The sequence below is a fragment of the Punica granatum genome, chromosome 5 (assembly GCF_007655135.1).
Source record: "Punica granatum isolate Tunisia-2019 chromosome 5, ASM765513v2, whole genome shotgun sequence".
In the NCBI taxonomy this organism is placed as follows: Eukaryota; Viridiplantae; Streptophyta; class Magnoliopsida; order Myrtales; family Lythraceae; genus Punica; species Punica granatum.
In genome coordinates, this window is record NC_045131.1 from 10,932,102 (window position 1) to 10,950,962 (window position 18,861).

At 39.9% G+C, this 18,861-nt stretch overlaps 3 protein-coding genes across 3 annotated transcripts; 2 read left to right on the top strand and 1 right to left on the bottom strand.

The window, feature by feature from the left end:
- The first annotated feature begins 1,345 nt into the window (after nt 1–1,345).
- Nucleotides 1,346–3,408, top strand: LOC116206950. The gene is made up of 3 exons (XM_031539788.1): nt 1,346–2,171; nt 2,242–2,791; nt 2,907–3,408. The coding sequence occupies exons 1-3, from the start codon at nt 1,931–1,933 to the stop codon at nt 2,908–2,910; spliced, it is 795 nt and encodes a 264-aa protein (XP_031395648.1). The 5' UTR covers nt 1,346–1,930; the 3' UTR covers nt 2,911–3,408.
- Nucleotides 3,409–9,307: 5,899 nt separating this feature from the next.
- Nucleotides 9,308–10,813, top strand: LOC116206714 (GATA transcription factor 16-like). Its single transcript, XM_031539509.1, has 3 exons — nt 9,308–9,884; nt 10,020–10,142; nt 10,238–10,813. Exons 1-3 carry the CDS (start codon nt 9,849–9,851, stop codon nt 10,514–10,516), a joined length of 438 nt encoding a protein of 145 aa, XP_031395369.1. The 5' UTR covers nt 9,308–9,848; the 3' UTR covers nt 10,517–10,813.
- Nucleotides 10,814–17,262: 6,449 nt separating this feature from the next.
- On the bottom strand, nt 17,263–18,386 carry LOC116206877 (proline-rich antigen homolog). Its single transcript, XM_031539704.1, has one exon. It carries the CDS (start codon nt 18,113–18,115, stop codon nt 17,609–17,611), a length of 507 nt encoding a protein of 168 aa, XP_031395564.1. The 5' UTR covers nt 18,116–18,386; the 3' UTR covers nt 17,263–17,608.
- Nucleotides 18,387–18,861: the final 475 nt, after the last annotated feature.

Here is an 18,861-nt window from a genome sequence, read left to right on the forward strand (position 1 = left end):
TTACGTTGTGTTGGGTTTGCTGGCACAGAATGGATTCATAATAGAATTACCGATATGTAAACAAGGCAATTCACGGTAACGGATAGATTGGGATCTTGGAGGTTTTGACCAGTCAAAGGCTTGCGGATTACTAGGTACCGAACTTGCGCTATTTCACTAGTATAGTTATGAGCAATGAGCTGCCCATGCCGATACCCTTTCTTTTCACAACCAGTTCAACATGCATCAGTTTTGCTTGGAGGTTTTGCTAAATCTTGTCCTTCCAGATCGATCTTGATCCTTTTGAGTCCCCAGAAAAACGTTATGGGACCCAAATCCTATACAAAACAGTCGCTAATTGATCGTAAAGGACGGAGGGTCCAACTGTGGCTTTTGTGGCTTTTGGGCATGTTACAGTACGAAATATTTTACTAATAAAAATCGAACATTGAACCTCTATAAATAGAGGAATGCAAGTCATTGCATTGAGTGATAGGTTCAAAGGCACCCCGAACCTTACATATACTGAGTTTGCAAGTCCATGTGCAAGGTTCTTGAGTTAGAGATCTGACACCATATTCATCTGGCCAATATACACGTTTTTTCCCCATAATTTACGTTCGCAGTCATAAAATCGAAAAGATTTATTAATTAGCCAAGGAGATTAAAAAAATAATAATCGAGAATTGGAGTGTCAGACAACCAGCTTGTCTCGGCACTATGATATATCGAATTTCAATTCCTATGATTAAGTTTCCCACGCCCTTATCCTCCATCCCCTTCAACCCCTTTCAAATTCCATAGATTTCAAATTTTGGGCTTAGAAAAGAAAAAAGAAAAAAAAAAAAAGGTATAACACACCTCTCTCGAGGTATTCTTGTGTGTTGATCAAAATATTACGCTCCCTCAATTGACCGAGTTGGCTATCTTGAGAACGGATATACAAAATGTTGAGGGTATTTTACACTTCCGTAAAAGAAGCATCATCCGATCGATAGCCTTCCCATGGGATCCTAAGTAAAGGGAGCTACTTCTTCTTTCCGGTCCGGTGGTTGTCAAGTATGATTCAAGGTTCAGCGACCGAATCATAGAATTTCCCTTCGGTGAAGCGCTAATTACCAATGTGATTTATCTTTGGGTTTACACCGCTGGGTATTCGAAATCACAGTGGACCTTGACTAATCTAAATTCGAGTCGAGTCGGTTCTTTGAATTTTCTTCATTCTCAAGATTCTAACCAGAGACTTTTCTTACGAAGAAGGGGTGCTGAATCACCTGAACCAATTCACATCGGTACTAAAGTGACTTATCCAATCTCTATAAATCGGTAGCTGTCTCTTCAGGAGCCACCGACCCACCAGCAGCATCTATCGCCAATTAAGGCAATAAATCTCCTCCTCACCAACCAAACCAACTGCCTTCCCTTCCAAAACCAAACGTTCATTTCAGACACTGGACTGGAACCCCGCCATCTTCCATTGTTTTATCCTTTATCCTAAACCTTCACTACCTTCCCCCCACCCTTCTTCAACTGCAACATTCCATCCCATACAACTAAATGAGATCGGAAGGAATCCGCGAGGACGACGACACCGACCTGACAACCTCCCCCTTCTGCTGGTGGAGATCCCTGGAAGAACTCTCCTCCGGGAAATGGAGCCGCCAGGGTCTAACTCCCGATCACGGGTCCCTCTTGGGCCTTACGTCCAGGCTGAGGGTCCTCCGCGAGATGGAGAGGCTGGCCCTCGTGGCTCCCAAGGGGCTCGACGAGCTGAGGCACAAGCTTATGGTGTACAGGGCCGGGGACCTGTGGCTGCCCACTGGCGGAGTGAGGAAGGAGGATATGGTGATCCCTGGAAGAATTCTCCTCCGGGAAATAGAGCCGCCAGGGTCTAACTCCCGATCACGGGTCCCTCTTGGGCCTTACGTCCAGGCTGAGGGTCCTCCGCGAGATGGAGAGGCTGGCCCTCGTGGCTCCCAAGGGGCTCGACGAGCTGAGGCACAAGCTTATGGTGTACAGGGCTGGGGACCTGTGGCTGCCCACTGGCGGAGTGAGGAAGGAGGATATGGTGATCCCGCCTGTCGTGACGGTGCTGCTGGTGGGGCTCTCCGGGACCTGGAAGAGCTCCCTCGTGAACTTGATGTGCAGCGTGCTTGGGCGTGCCGGCCTTATCCCCTTTGCTCAGACTTCCAGTAAGGATGTTGCAATTTCTATGCTCTAGCATTCCTTGGAGAAAAGCTGACAATCACTTTTGGGATGCAGATGGATCATCGAGGCAGACTTCGGTGTTCTTGGAGGAGCACAACGTGCTTCGGTCGACACGGAGCGGATTCTGTGTATACAACAGCAGGGGACTGGACATGGACCGGACGATCGAGGGGCTCGAAGAGGTCAGGGGGTGGATGAGTTGCGGGGTCCGGCATTACCAGCCTTGCCTGAGACCAGGGGATGGTGAGGAGCTTGTAAGGGACGGAAGCATGCCGCCATTGTCGTCAGCCAGATTTAACACGAGACAGGTCAATTGTGTTTTGGTGGTGGCCAACGCCTCGGCGATTTACAGCTCCCTCAAGGCTTGTGATGCGAAGGCTTTGGAGGCCACAGCAGAGCTCTTCCATTGCCCTGCCATCAGGAAATCCAATAAGACCTCTTCTGGCGATTCAATCCATATAGCCATCGCCTCAAGTTCGACGTATATGCCTTCTTTTGTAGTATTTTATGATCAAGTAGATCTTTGCTTTAACGACCCTCGCGATCATACCGCATTGTGTGCCCGAGCAGTGATTCACTCAAAACTCGAGCTGCAATTTTCCAGGTCTGATTATGGTTTGTATTCATGTGCCACAACAATGTCCGAGATTAAATAGGAACTTGTAATACTACAAAACGTCGCTTACATGTTCATACGGGCTTTACTCATAATGGTGCAGGTGAGAACCCTCTGCTGATATTGACCCATGGAGACAAGCTAGCTCCAGAGGATCGAATATAAGCAAGAATCAGGATCTGCGAGCATCTGGGGGATCTTGCCCGAGGAATCAGACCCTGTCACGGCCTTTGCCTTGGCTGAGGCAATCTACCGCGCGCTGATCCAGTCGGACCGGACCCACTTGCCCAAGAGGAAGGCCATTGATTGGGTGCTGCTGTTCCTTTCGTGGATCATGTGCTCCATCGCTTCCTTCTTCGCAGTGCTCGCTTATATCTTCTCGAAACTGGGAAGGAAAAACAAGTTGAAATTCTGAAGGGCTCGCGGATTCGTCTTTTCCATCCGGCCAGTGTTTTTTGGTCATATTAGTACCTCTAGTCTTTGAACATTTACAGCTAACAGTACTACACTAGGCATTGATCTGCCGTGGAACTCAGGTTGTTTATCATGTAAATTTTGGTAGATCAGTTGACTGTTAATGAAATATGTTCATATATTTGTTTTTGGATCCTTCGGTTTAATCCCAAGTTCCTTTATTCTTATATCAACATTCGTTGCTTATTATTCGACAAACAGGAGATCCAAGAAGCACAACTCATCGGCACCAACGTCAGAGAATCCCACATTCTCCATCTAGCACAATTGCTCACAGTCCAAACCCTCACTAACTTCGCAAAACCGAAGCACTTCCTTGAGTTAGTGCAATGAAATATATATCCTAATAATTAATAAAGGGATAAAGATAATCCCACTAAGTATCGAATCCGAAATCTCTTGATTATCATACAATGGCATGCGTAACTACACTACACTCTCTTTTGATTATGCACATAATTTGAACTCGGGGTAAACTTCATTTTTCAAGGTAGTGATAACTTTGTTATCAGAAAACAAGAAATTGGGCTACCAAAGGAAAGGTGAACAAATTCACGTTGAGAGAGTTTTATCCCTTAGAGGACCGACATTACTCGAACTAAATTAATCGAGACCCATTGGGCTACCGAGTACCGGGGCGCACAACAGAAAAAGGAAAAGGCGAACAATTTGGGAGGGTCAATTGGGCTATAAACGATACATGGACCTGGGTATACTGCAGCACGAAACAAGTGGGCCCACATTTCGGCCCAATATGGATTTGAGGAGGGCCGTGAAAGCCCGTTCTGCGTTGTCTTCCGGCATTTCGGACACCGATAAGACGGACACAGGCGGACAGCACCGCAAAGATCCAATGGTCCGGTGAGCACCGAGTTGCCTGATTACTTCGTCAGGCTCCCACACAATGGCACGAGATGATAATCGGGTTGCATGTATTGGATTGCAAGGTAAGGTGCGAAGTGATGACCGATTCATAAATGGTTGGATCCTTGCATATGTTATGTGAAAATAAAAGAAGATCCAGTTCTTCGTCCATACTAAGAGAAAACGGAAACGCACCATGAAATAAGGTGCGGGGCGAGCTACACCATTAGAGAGTTCGAATCTTTAGTATAGAAGGTCGAATTCTACTGGAAGTACTTTATAATCCGAGAAAAGCTATACCCTTCCGACCGCAGATTACTCTTCACCATTAGACAATGTGACCTTGTGATCATGGGAGAAGAAGACAAAAACAACAATTGAATATTGAAAGACACATAGAGATTGATCTATCATAGGAAGGGACGGGACGGAATCCCTCCCTTGATCTGAATTTTCTATTTATTTACCGATTTCTATTTTTTATAAATTTATTATTTTATTGATGTGTACTTGGGGAGTCCCTGACAAATAATAAATAAGTGACGGTCTGACTAATATGAACTGGGGTCACCGAGACGCAGATTTTTCACCGTTAGATGCACGTGGGCCCCACGGGACACTGTGCATCCAACGGGTGAGGGAGTCCGCGTCGTGGTGACCAAGATCATATTAGAAATAAATAAGTGAAACAAATTTCGAATTACAGCTTTCATTATGACTGCGGCGGAGTCAAACATCACTCGTCCCATTGATTAAATTATTATTAAAAAAAAAAGAAGGGAAAACATACAAAGGGACAGTGCCTGAGAGGAAAATGCCAGTCCGTGCCCTGCCCTTCAATAAATTATTCGGGCGCCGTAAAGCAAAAACAACTTAATTTTTTTTCATTTTTGAAAGCCACAAAGGAAATATAAATTAATTAAGGATTTAATTTTTTTTTCTCTTTTTCCCTCAGCGATCTTTGATCTTCCACCGAGGAAATATTTACTAACAATACAAGTAAAAATTCTCCGAAACCAGTATATTTTTTTAGTATTTTACTATCAATTAAAATAATTTATCCAAATTAATTTCTTACATGTAATTTACTTAATATTAAACTATTTTACTACTATTTAATTAATGAATTTTTACGTGCATGCATCCTGGAATCACTTTTAAAGTGATTTCACTTTACGCCTTCTTGAGAAGCATAACTAAGATATGTCCCAATTTTCAATTTATAATCACCTATATTATTTTTCATATATTTTGGGACATATAACGCTCGAAGAGCTATATTTGTCTGAACATAGAATATGGGGCGAAGATCCATTATATTTAAACATGTCTTTGGATCAAAGACATTTTCCTTATGGAAAGGAAGTTATAGGAATCCAATATATCTTAACAGTAGGATGATGATCCGTGCTACGCACGATCATTAATGATGTTATTATGAAATTTTTTTATTGTGACATTTAAGCTAATATATGATAGTTAATGAGGAAAATTTTTGTGAAATTAATCATTTTAAATTAAAAGAATAATTAATATTATGTAGTTGATGAAAATTAAATTGAAGCAATTAATGAAGCTAGTAATCATTCTTCTTGAATAACTTCAGAGTTAGCACGTGCTTGGTAAGCAATAAAAAAAATCACATTTTATAATTTATGGAAAATAATTTAAAATTTATACATACTTAACGTTTAACTGAGTAAATGTGACAAAATCAAATAAAGTCTGTTATTTTTTTCAGTAAAATATATATTAAAAAAATGTAAGTATGAGTAGATAGAATCCGTATGTACTGATACTATCCTAAATCCTAAAAGATTATGTCATAATAGATCCAAACATTTGCCTTGGAACAGTAAAATGGAATGTGTAGTACGTGAAAAAATCACCCGCTTGATCGAGTATACCACCAATCAATTTTACAACGAAATTCATGAAAACTAATTTATTGTAAAATTATAGAAAAATAAACATAAATATTGATATTTTTTTTACTTCATCGTCAAAGAAACGTATATATTAATATATTATTTTATAGATTATTATTTTCTCCAGCGTTAAACAATGTATAATTTTACTATTTACTTCATCGTTAATAATGTATTTGCTTAATATGACGAAATAACAATGTTAAACAATGTTTATTCATCGAAAGTTGAATAAAATATATTATAAGTAAAATGAATGTATTAAAAATATAATTAAAAATAAAGGAAAACGAATCATGATCGCGAGAATATGGAATTCGAATTGTACTATTCCCAGCGTACTCCGAAAACAGACAAGTTATACATATATATGATTTTCTCCACCAAAAACAAAATACCACATATACCCTCATTTATATCCACGAGACAACTTTCGGACAAAGAGCCCCGGGAGGGGTAAAAAGGGAAAAAAGTGAAAGTTTGGGGGCAATATGGGTATGGAGAAAAATTATTAACGAACCAAACAATATTATCATAAGTGGTCCTTCGTTCTCCCTCGTCGGTTATTGAAAGCATCCAAAAAGCCCCTAAAGAGCTTTCACTTTCGGACACCATCTCCTAATATCTATCAAATTTTGTCTCATCGCAATCCCCAGCTCATTCCATCTTTTTTTTTTTTGGGTAACAAATAGAAAATCAATGTTTATCGCTTGAATGATTATCATAATTTATTTTTGACTATAATGCCTAATTCTTTTTCATCACATCATTATCAAGTATGATCATTTCAAATTTTCACATCTTCTTTTTGAAAACCTCGCCTTATTTTTTTCTTCTTTTTTCCCCAAAATCAAATTGCTCCGACTTCTTATGATGTCCTCCACCACACAAAATTAAGCCACACGGAATAGCTTATAGCCAGCCACCAGCTCTTTCGGAATTCAGCCTCCCTCGATCCTTCACAATATAGCTATGATTGCAACCTTTTTTGCTTTTCTTGTGTGTCCTTTTCCATGGAAAGGTCTCACTAGTTACGTGGTTAATCCTAATCGTACTCGTAATCCTAACCGTAATCTTAATCGAACTGAGATTAATGGTGGTTAAAAGTAACGAATGTGAACGATCCGAGACATTTGCAAATGGTTAGGGTTCAACTCAATGAAAGCTCAAATTTGGCTCGCTCTTATAAAGCTCAAATCCGGCTCGGCTATACCTCGTTAGTTAAACGAGCCCAGCCGAGCCGAGTTCAATGGTATTCGGCTCGTGGAGCTCGCGAGCCTAAACGAGCTTTATATATATATATATATGTATATATATATTCTTATAAGTCATATGTATATATCTATATTATGAGTTATTATGGTAGTCCAATACAAGCTCATATCCAAACCAAGCCCGTGAGAGCTCGAGTATATGAGCTTGATCTCACAAGCCTTATACGAGTGGAGCTCTGTTGGCATGACGAGCTTATACGAGTCCAGTTGAGCCTTCGCTAAATACAACGAGCCAAGCGTAAACTCGAAGAGTTAGGCTCGCGCAAGCTCAAGCTCTGGCCCGAACTTGTGAACTAATAAACGAGCCGATCTCAAGCCTAGTATATTCGGACTCGGCTCCACTCATTTACACCCCTACTTATGAGAGGGACATGAAGCTTGTTTATCTTTTGAACAATTTCGGGATGTGGCTTTGAGGGAGCAGACTTGGGCAATCGAAGACCACTCAGCTCTCTTTGCCTTTTTGCAAGTTTGTGATCCCTTGCGATTATTGATAATTAGTTGACGGGGAGATTTTGATGTAGTAACATAAAGTGAGGACTTAGAATCAAGAGATTTTGTGTTGAATTCTCACCGATATAATTTATATGTCATTTTATTTCGCTTTATTTTTTATTTTTGTATTAAATTCATGAGCATTCCTTATTGTTGGGGGTGGAAAATGTTTATTTGTTTATTTGTTTATCCAAGTACAAACATTTCTTGTCCCTTGTTTCCACACTAAAAATTAAACTGGGAAGAACGACAATAATCGTACGTCCACTGGCATCCTTACAATTATGTATTTTCGTAGCGGCACTATGATCGGAGAGTCAGTCAGCAAAGCTTCTCATCAACGTTCGTGATTTGAGAAAATTATAACATCTACCTCTGAAGTTGAAATGCGGAGAAAATCGAAACTGTGATCTTGAATGGTTTGTGTGAATACCATATTTTTCTGGGTGATATTTTCATCGAACAGCACTTCAATAGTGCCACGACTTGTGCGACTCTAAATCTATAAAGTTAAGGACCGTTTTGATTCAGAGTTAAAGTTACTTTAATTTTGATTTTGATTGTGGAAAATGACAAATGAGATGTAGTTATAAATTTGACTTGAGAAACGTATATTTTTATTGTATAGTGTGTTAAATTAAAGTTAAAGTTAAAATTAAATTTTTTGAAAATAAACGGGACAGTCTGTAAACGATTGTGGTTACACCTCACAGTTTTTGCTGATTGAGCCACTGTAGAAATGGAAAATGACATCACGAAATGATGAGAGATGAATCATCAATCAAAAGATTTGAGACAAAGATTTGGACAGGGGAAGGAATAGTGTTGGACTTTGGGGATCAACACGAAAAGCTCGTGTATATGCACCCAATGGCAGTGCTGCTTCGACAAGCAAAGTGATCATATCATCGCTGAGAATTGACAAATCAAAGTACATAATGCTCGACGAACGAAAAATTGCAGGGGGAAAAAAAAAAGGCATGGGAAGAATTCTCCCAGAAAAAAACTACACAAGAAAATACGGTAGACATACTAATGGTAGCATCCCTCTATGTATCGACCGAGAAAGATCGATCAATATCTCTCAATCGGGACGGTGAAATTGGATTCAGATTCACCCACGTAACAGTAAAAATCACTCACTCACTCCAAAACAATTACGTTTTTTTGCTGTTTTAGGGCAGCATCGGGACACTGTCAATGGCGACGTTTTTGTGGTCAATTTTTGGGGCAAAAGGATACCAAAATTTTCAGGTTCAGTTCGGAGGGAGTGAGAAAGGAAAGGGCAAAATCTTTCTGGCGGGGGCGGCCGCCTGCCAACAAAACCCAACATGTGTGTGCTTTCGTTTTCCCTAAGACGATGGCATTTCCGTAAATACGCCATCGCCAGAGATAGGGTTTCGCGTCCCCCCCCCCCCCCCCCCCCCCCCAAACACCAAAAACAACATCGTTCATAAAGCTTCTTGCTTTTTTGCTATTGTCGGTTCGATTCCTCCGCACTGCCTCTCTCTCTCTCTCTCTCTAGTCTCTGCTCTGCTCCTTTCACTCTCTCTCTCTGTCTCTCTCTGAATGTCGGTTTCGTTTTAGGTTTTCTTGTAGCGGTACGCCATTGCCCACTTCCTTAATTCAAACTCCCCCCCCCCCCCCCCCCCCCAAACATAAATCAGAGTCCGTTTCTCTCTCTACTCTCTCTCCTTTGGCGCTTCAATTTTTGGTTTCCCGCTTCGCGATCTGTTCTGTCCTCCCCCACCACCACCTGCTATTTAGCATATCCGTCACTCACTCGCACCTCTGCTCTGTTCTTTCTTCGTCTACCGCCTCGCTTCCACCTTCCACTCCTTGATCCCCCTCAGTTGCCCCTCTGTTCTCCTCCTCCTCCTCCTCCTCTTCCTCTGGTTTTGTTTCGATTCATTCCTGTGATCGTGATCTGGCGCTGCCCATTTTTCCATTTCTGGCCCGAGCGGATCAACAACCCCCTTTCCCCCCACCTGGGTCACTCTCAGATCTTCGATGTCGACCGTAGAAATGTATGATTCGAGCGACAAAGTGAGTGATCACCCCCCTCCCATACTCGATCTTTGTACCGGTGTCGCCTGATCTGGTTGCTCACTGCGATCAGTTCATCTCTTATTGTCGACGGTCACGATTCGAACTGATCGAGTTTGGTTTCTGATTGAACAGGGGTCGGAGTCCTTAAGCGGGATCTCGTCTGAGGAGAGCCAGGCTGCGGAGCCGAAGAAGACCTGCGCCGATTGCGGGACCACCAAGACCCCTCTCTGGCGAGGCGGCCCCGCCGGCCCTAAGGTAAAATTAACGGATCCCCTCGTCCTTAATGTTTTAATCACCGCAAAAGATGTAAACTTGATTAACCGATGCGATCTCCGGTTTTACCCTTGCAGTCACTGTGCAATGCGTGCGGGATCAGGAGCCGGAAGAAGAGGCGGGCGATACTCGGCGGCGGGGCAGCCGAAGAGAAGAAACCCAAGAAGAGCAACAACGGCAGCAGCCCGTCGAGCAAGCTGGGGGATTCGCTGAAGCAGAGGCTGATGGCTCTGGGGAGGGAAGTGATGATGCAGAGGTCGAGCGTGGAGAGGCAGAGGAAGCAGCAGCAGCTAGGGGAGGAAGAGCAGGCGGCTGTTCTATTAATGGCGCTCTCTTACGGCTCTGTCTACGCCTAAGCGAAAAGGGAAAACACATTAATTTCCCTTAATTAGGGTTTTTTTAGGTTTAATAATAATATTATTAATTAATTAATTATATTATGTCAGTGATGATGTGTTTTACAGTGACAGGGTTGACTGTCACCTGTTCCTCGTGAGATCAGATCAGAGTTTTGACTAACATCGTTTTTTGTATTTCTCTCTTTTTTTCTTTGGGGGTTCCGGAGATGATCAAAGTGTAAGAAGGTGGAGAGTGATTATTATTTATAAATTATTATTATTATTATCAGTAATTAACGTAATTAGTATCGAAAATTTTTGTCCCCTTTTTTTTTTTGGGTAATCAAATTTGTCCCTTTTATTTCCGTAGTAGTGGGTCATGTGCTTTTTGTCTTAATAAACTTTAGGGTATAAATTATTTATTTATTTATTATTAGTTTAATTAATGCCTTTTTGTGTTACATGCTTCCGGTGATGACGGGGTGTGAGCTTAGGTCAGGATAGGTCTCTCTTCTCTGTACTTGCTAAGGAATGTCCGGTAGAATCTGTAAATGGGAGTCGACAACCGTTCGATGATTTTTGTGATGATCAGAACATCGATTCGCTGACAATTGAACTTCTCCTTCGCATGTGGAGTCGGGTTCGCTACAACATATGTCGTTATGAATGAGTACTAGAAGAAGAGCTGCAATAGTAAATCGTGGCCATTGGTTCGGTCGGGATGCAGAGGAGCATCTAGGATATACCATTTACTGAGAGCTATGAATAGATATTCGTATTCCCCCATACTGCCATTTGCAGGGTGTTCAAGCGGGTCGTGGGGACTACTAGGGCGAAGTCCGAGATTATCTCGGTCCATCTATTCGGGATATAGATATTTTGTCATGCAAATGGGGTACTGACGAGTTCTGAACCTTAAGATGGCCCAGCCCAGCCCATGTAATACGGTGGGCTTTGGATGATCTCGAAACTCAGACCTTTTGAGAGGCCAGATCCAAGATGAACAATGGAATACATCGAACTGATTTCATGTATAGGTTGGACCTTTGGAGGAGTTCCTCACGTATTGGGAAGGATTACCAGTCTGCACGACCATAAGGATGAGTACTACTCGTGTTTGATTTGTCGGACATCATCCTCAATCGGGTTGTTTGTGGTCATATATGCATAGAAGAAGCTCTTTAGCTACATGGTGCTTGTAAATTTGCTGCCGGAACTTAGATTATGAATGATTGCTGATAACCATAAAATCCCACTGCTCGATTTAGCTGCTTTCTATGTGCGTGCTTAAAAACTGTGACGTGGGGCACGTGATACAGGTGTGTCGGAAACAAAAGTCTCAAGAGTGATTGAATGAATTTGAAACCTCAAATTCTAATCAAATGAAAGTAGTGATCGAAGCCTTGCCATACCAAAGGAGTTTAGTGCTTGTGAAAATTCAAAAGAGAGAAGGGAAATAGAGCGAATGCAATCATTTAAAATTGTGGGGGATTGGACGAAAGATGCTTTAATAAGTAAAACGGTTTACCAAAAAAAAAAATTGTACTTGTCGGAAGAAACAGAATCCTTGTTGGAAACCCAGAATCTAAAATTAAAGGCCAGAAAATCCTAATGTTGAAATGTCAGAGATTGCTGTAGAGGATTAGGGGTATGTTGTGTCGTGTCCTTGAGTTCCATGGACCTCTATTTATAACTCGAGTAGGCAGACTAATTTGGCCTGATATTGGCAAGGCTCCAACTCAATTTCATTGATCGGGACTTAATTAACACTTCATTTCGGAAAATCCGAAATTGGGTGTCAATAGTATGTTACTACATGGGTTATGTAGAAAGAGATGTATATATGTGTCTTCTTGTACTTGACAAAAAAAAAGGTGTGGTTTTGTGCTCACTAGAGATTCATTCATGCTATGCACGGATGAGATAATAAATACTCTAATGTTATTCTTAGAATGTGTGATTATATTTTGGTTAGCTTGTAATTTTGATATTTGTTAAAAATTTTATAATTAGAATAAGGAAAAAAGAAAAAAAAAAGATGATTGAAACTTCAAATATTTCACACGCATAAAAATGAGAGAATAATAGAGGTTACAATTGAGAGTCTGAAGGAGGAAGAAGAAGTGTGTGAAAAGTGCGTGAGTGGGGGAGTTAAGATTATCTCCAACGGGGAGACTTCGTGAGTCTCTAAAGTGGGTTGAATTTTTATCATATAGTCGCCGTATAAATGAGAGGCACCCACGAGAAAAAGAGAAAAATTCGGAATTCCAATGGTCGTCATCTGATTGAGTTTCTATTGTGATCTCACACTTTTTCCGATAGTTTTAAAAGCCTCACAAATTTTTATAAGCAGAAAAAAAAAGTAATTGTGTGGTCCGTTGCATGCCACGTGGTTAGAATAATAGGCCCTACAAGGCTCTTTTGCCAATCTCTTTAAAAAAAGGGGTAAAAACTATTGCATGGAACAGCTTTTGACATGGGCCGCCACATGGCCCTCTTAGGTTTCTCTGCAGAGAGACGGGCGCAGCAACACGACATGACCAAGAGAGACAGGGTAAAAACACCCGCTGTGGATAGTCTTTTTTTTTGATAAATTAAAGGTTAGGTCGGGTTATTAGCCCGCTGTGGCTGCCCCAACTAAGGAAACCTAACCGCCACATAATGTTTCTTTCGCCATAACTCGCTGAGATTTTAGCCCAACTTGATCACCGCAGCTCCACTAACACACTAGTAAATTAAGTCAAAGGTCCGTTGAATCAAGTATTATGGGCCGGCCACCGCATCCCATAATACACCTATATATTGGCGAGCTCTACGTCCTCAGTGAGGTTCGAACTTGTAATGTTCAAGTGGAGCGTTTGATACTTAACCACTAGACCACCGTACTAGTCTTATTATTTGATGAAATTGCTAATTTGTAGTCAACTTTGTCGTTGAATCAGTTAAATATGGCAATAGTGTTGACAATTTCGAAAAACAAAAGTAAGACGAAGGGGGCTTCGGACCTCATTTATAATTTTTTGGTGTTATTGACCCTGCAAAGCAGCATCACAGGTGAATTATGGGGGCATTTGATAATCGAGTGGAGTTAAACTCCATTCTATTTCAAATATTTATATATATTTAAGTAAGATTGTAATGATAGTTAAGAAAAAGTATATGTGAGAATTTATTATTAAATTGAAGAAGAAGATAAAAAAGTTATGATTATACTGTTGAATTGAGAGAAAAGTAATGAATAGTTGAAAAATTTTAGTGTTGAAAAATTAATTGTAATAATATTAAGAAAAAGTACGCGAGAGAATTTATTATTATATTGAAAAAAAAATAGAAAAAATGATTATTATATTATTGAATTGAGAAAAAAATAAAATGGAGTTAAACTTCACTCCGTAATCAAACAGAATATGTTGCTTTGAACTGATGATTGATTTTTTTAATTAATAACTCCTATATTTTACTTGAATATTTTCTATTTATAACAAAAATAAAATTATCTTCATGGATTTCCGAAATGAGAACCATAGAATATAATAACTTTTAGTTAATCCGTCAAGTACGGATTATTTTCTTTTCTATGATATCGTAGATGATGATCCGGCTCCTTATCATTAGCTGATACAGCTCCTTATCTTTGCAATCTCGAAATAACAAAGACTCAATAATGCCACATAACGATCATGTCTATCATGGGGCGTAATATAGTGATACATACTACTCGAATGATCGCGTGATTGGGCTATTAAGCATCTGAAAGGGAGGTCCATTCATGTTAATTCTGCTGAAACTCCTATGGCAAGTCTATATCTACTTCGCTTGGAAAGAAGAAAATGAAGTTCGTTCATAAGGAAGGGGTTTCTGAGGAAAGGCATTTGGCATTCTATGAAATGGGCTGTTAGATGCAGAATGATGGGAATATTGAGTTTTTGATTGAAACTGTTGGCAGCCCATTAAGGCTGGGTTCCTCTTATGTATTCGATCTCGGTTTTTAATAAGAGCAAAGAACTGATTGGATTAAAAAAAAATGATCGCGTGACTTTCGGTTTGTTTCCGATAACTCTGAAGTTAATTTTATACTTTCAAAAGTTTTTCTAGATCAATCTAAAACTCGAAAAAGTCGACATAAACTTCAAGTTATCTTGCACGTCGGGATCGATACTTGCAGAATTTGGCACTTAATTTTTTGTAAAAATTTTTTGGGACAATTCTATATTTCCTTATATTGAACGTCCATGGATGAGACAATATATACACGTATGAATAGAGACGCTCTTGTTTTTCCACCATCACAATCCTAACTATGGAATGACAGATGTATTTTGTTCTATTTAATGAAGAGAACACCACGTGCAGCCCATCTCAATTGCCCCTACTCTAATTTTTGCCTGCTTTTCCCCTCATTTATTATTGCACATAGCTGCAAATCATAAAATTCATTTTATTCCAAATAATATAAGAAATATATATATTATTTCTTATTAAAATTATCTTTTTTTATTTTATTTAATGGTCATAATAGCTTGAACTCGAACCTGATTAATCCCCTCCCAACGGCCCCAATTGCTCACCCTTGCAAAGCTTAGCAAGTTCTCAAAATTATTTTCACGATCCTCCCGTACAACATTTAAATCTGAAATACGCAAAAAAATATTTTTTTTATCAACATAAATTAATTTAAGCGATTCAGTACTTATTCTATTCAAGTAAAATCTTGGATTCGAATTTTTGTAAATGTAAAAAATTCATGCTGCGAGAGCTTTATTTCTTAGTAGGCGAATCCGACCTGATTCAATTGAATTAATCGAGGTCTAATTAGATTTTCGGATATCAAACTTCGCACCGAACGAAAATATATTTTCTTGTCAACTGACCCAAACTCTTATTTGTAATTCGGAGAATGGTTGCGCCCGGCAAATGGCGACGGCAAGGGAAACGCAAATTAGGCAAGAAGACAGCTGGATGTCAACGTGGGCTCGTCGATCCATACAGGTGGGTCGGTGCCTTTGAGTTGACGGTCCACCATCCTCACAATTCTTTTTCAATTTTTTTTTTGCCTTTTAAATTGATTTAGACCCACATAAAGAAGGAAGAATATTAACAAAAAAAAAGAACAAAAGGAAAAAGAACAAAACAAAAAGCAAAAAAGGAACGAATATGAGTTTTTTTTATGCTTATAGTTTTTAAATAATATATCGAATTCAAATCTTATAAATAAAAAATTTACAATTAAGATAATTTTTTTCTTTAATGGATCGATTTGATTATCGTAAATATTATGTCGAGTCCAATTGAATTTTAGGATATAATAGTTAAAAATTAAAAAAGAAAAGAAAAGAAAGAAAAGGAGAGGCCTTTCCACTTCAATAATTATTCCTTTTTTCCAAATTAAAAGGGATTTTGCACTTTCTCCACGTGGCTTACCTCAGCCTCATATCCATAGAGGAATGTCTCGCGAGTGGTCTCATTTTATTTATTTAAATTCATAAAATTAGAAAAGAGATCCAAATTATTTTGTGAAATTGACACATTCCTTTTGGGCTGCCTCGCGCATAATTTAATATTCCCTGATAACGAATTAACCAATAAATTCACTCACTGTCTTGACCCATGAAATCGACCGCGACAAAAATAGATTATATTTACACTTTCCAAGTATCTTTCATAACTGTCGGTTGCAAATACGAGAATAAAGAAAGATCTGTAATATTTTTGGACTCTAAAGTTGTCCAATCACTACGATTTGTAAGTCTATCCATTCCATCATCTCATGCATGAATATGGAATAGCATATTCAATTATTTTCTGATTTGTAAGTCGATCCATTCCATCATCTTAGGCATGAACAATGAATAGCACATTATTATATCCTTTTTTCTATTTTACACATTGATTTTTTGTGCTTATTTATGCTTATATATGTATGTATGTAATGGGTTCCTGAACTATATATATATATATATATATATATATATGTGACAGAAAAAGGAGCTTCCGAGATGCTTCTCGCAAAGAAGCTACTGGACCAATTAGTTTGAGCCATCTATCCTATCTATAAACGTAATAAACTGTACTATATATCTATGGGTGTGCGTCTATATGTATGTAAATACACACATATATATATATATATGCTCACATTATTATCGTCCATGTGACAAAGAGAGAGTAACAATTAATCACGTAGTTGGACTTCTCATCACAGCCGTCCAATTTTATAGTTTATGGATCGACCTCACTTAGGGAAGGCGCGCCCATTCCTATCCTATGAATATTCAATACCTATCGAAAATTAATCTTCTGTTCCCATTTCTCCACTCTCATAGTTCACACAACACAACATTCTGTACATGTCCAACGTAGTTTACCGTTACTAAGAAATAAGTATCTATTAGGCACTTCAACGAATTTCAAACTCTTGCACTGTATATATAATTTGTCACTAATAGCACACAGTTTTGGAGCAGCGCCATAAGTCGTGGTTAAATTCTGTTGTGCACCTACATAACAGTACTTACGCGTCGGCCTATTTCTTCAATGACTAGCTACTATATCTTGCAAGCGTACCAAAACGTTTTCTCAAAGCGATTAGGTTTCATGAACAGTTTTGGCACCAAAGATTCATTGAAGGTGCAAGGTGGAGCAACATTGACACACCTACCACTACCAGACAATTTTATGGGCCAAAAACCAAAATGTTCCTCGTTGCCTAAACTAGTGATCATTTATTATAATGCCCATCACTCTACTATGAAATATAAACTCAATTTTCAGAGGATAAAGAAATGCACTTTATGTGAACCAATTAAGTAAACTAAATTGCCAACAAAACGACAGATCATCAGATCACTCTGGAAAATAAAGGAGAAAGAGAACAAGAGACTTTACTTATGTTTCCTTAGCTGCTACTTAATTTTCTTGCTCTTTGCATGTTTCAGGTATTCCTGGAAATTCCCAAAATGACCTCATCAAGACTCTTCCCCCTTGATCATCACCTTCAGGATCTGACTTATGGTTGACGCTTCTCGGATCTGCCATTGATGATAATCCGCTGCATTATTCCAAAGTAGGCGATTTCTCTTTTACCCTTTTCACCTTTTTCTTGAACCCACCTCACCAGAGTGAGCTTACAAGCAGGGTGACGATGGAAGAAATCGCCAGAGAGCACCTCAAGGGGCCGGAGCTGGACCCTGTGGCATGGGGAGGGTTGTAGTAGTAATATGGGAAGTATGGCACGATTGGATTCGGCGGCGGCGGGGTCGGGTAGTTCCCGTAATTGGGCGGCGGGAAGTACCCTCCCCCTCCTCCGCCACCGCCGCCGCTGTAAGGGGGTGGATTGTAAGTTGGTTGGGATGGGGGAGGCGGGGAGTAGTAGTATAATCCGCCACCACCGCCGCCGGAGCTCGGAGGTGATGGCGGTGGGGGGCAGTTGGAGCTTGCGGAGGGGGGCGGCGGAGGCGGCGAGAGGACTTGGCCGCACGGGTTTTCACAGGCAGAGCACATTGTGCATTCTATTTGGTCGACCTTTGATGTTGTCTTTGGTGGAGTGCAGGTGGAATTTGGTATGATCATGAAGATGGCCATTAGGGAGATTGCCATTCTTAGGATCAACCTCTCCATTTTCTTCAACTTGATGAGTTGGAAGGAAAAGAAATGAGGAATTGGGCTGTCGATGAACGGAGATTTTGCTCAAATTTGATGCCTTGAATGCAATTGTTTTTTCGTGGGAATTTTCGAGAAATTTGTGGAGATTTTAGGACTTGAGGGAATGGGAGATGAGTTGGGAAGAAAGAAGGGGAGTGTGATGAAGGGGAGTGAAGAGGAGTGGGAAGTTTGAGTATATTTCTTTTGTTGGGAGGGTGTCTTGTCTTTGAAGCTACACCACACCTTTATCATTTTATCATTTATGGTGCACTATTTAAATAGGGAAAATAAAATAAACCAAAATATAATAAAAGGTAATGGGGGGCCTCAAATTTCTAAAAGATGACACCGACCCGTTTTCACTTTAGCTGCAAATCGAGTCCTTTGTCTATCCAAAAACCAAATTGGGTCCTTTTTAATGCCAAGTAAAAAAATAATTTTGAAAAAGGAAAGCCAAAATGAGAGTATTATCATAGGCAATCTTATTGTTGAGTTCACGGTATGAACAACCTATGAAAGAAATCCGTGTGAATGACGTGTGAGGAGGATCCACGCCCATCTTGGCCACCAAAAATGAGAGAAAGAGCTCATTTCTGGACTAAAAGTTCCCACATATACTGATTTTACGTTATCTTCACTGGCAATTATTTGGCACTAATGTGAAACAAAGACAAATGTTGAAATTTGAGTCGCTTTATTCAGAGGCTCTTGAACATTACAGT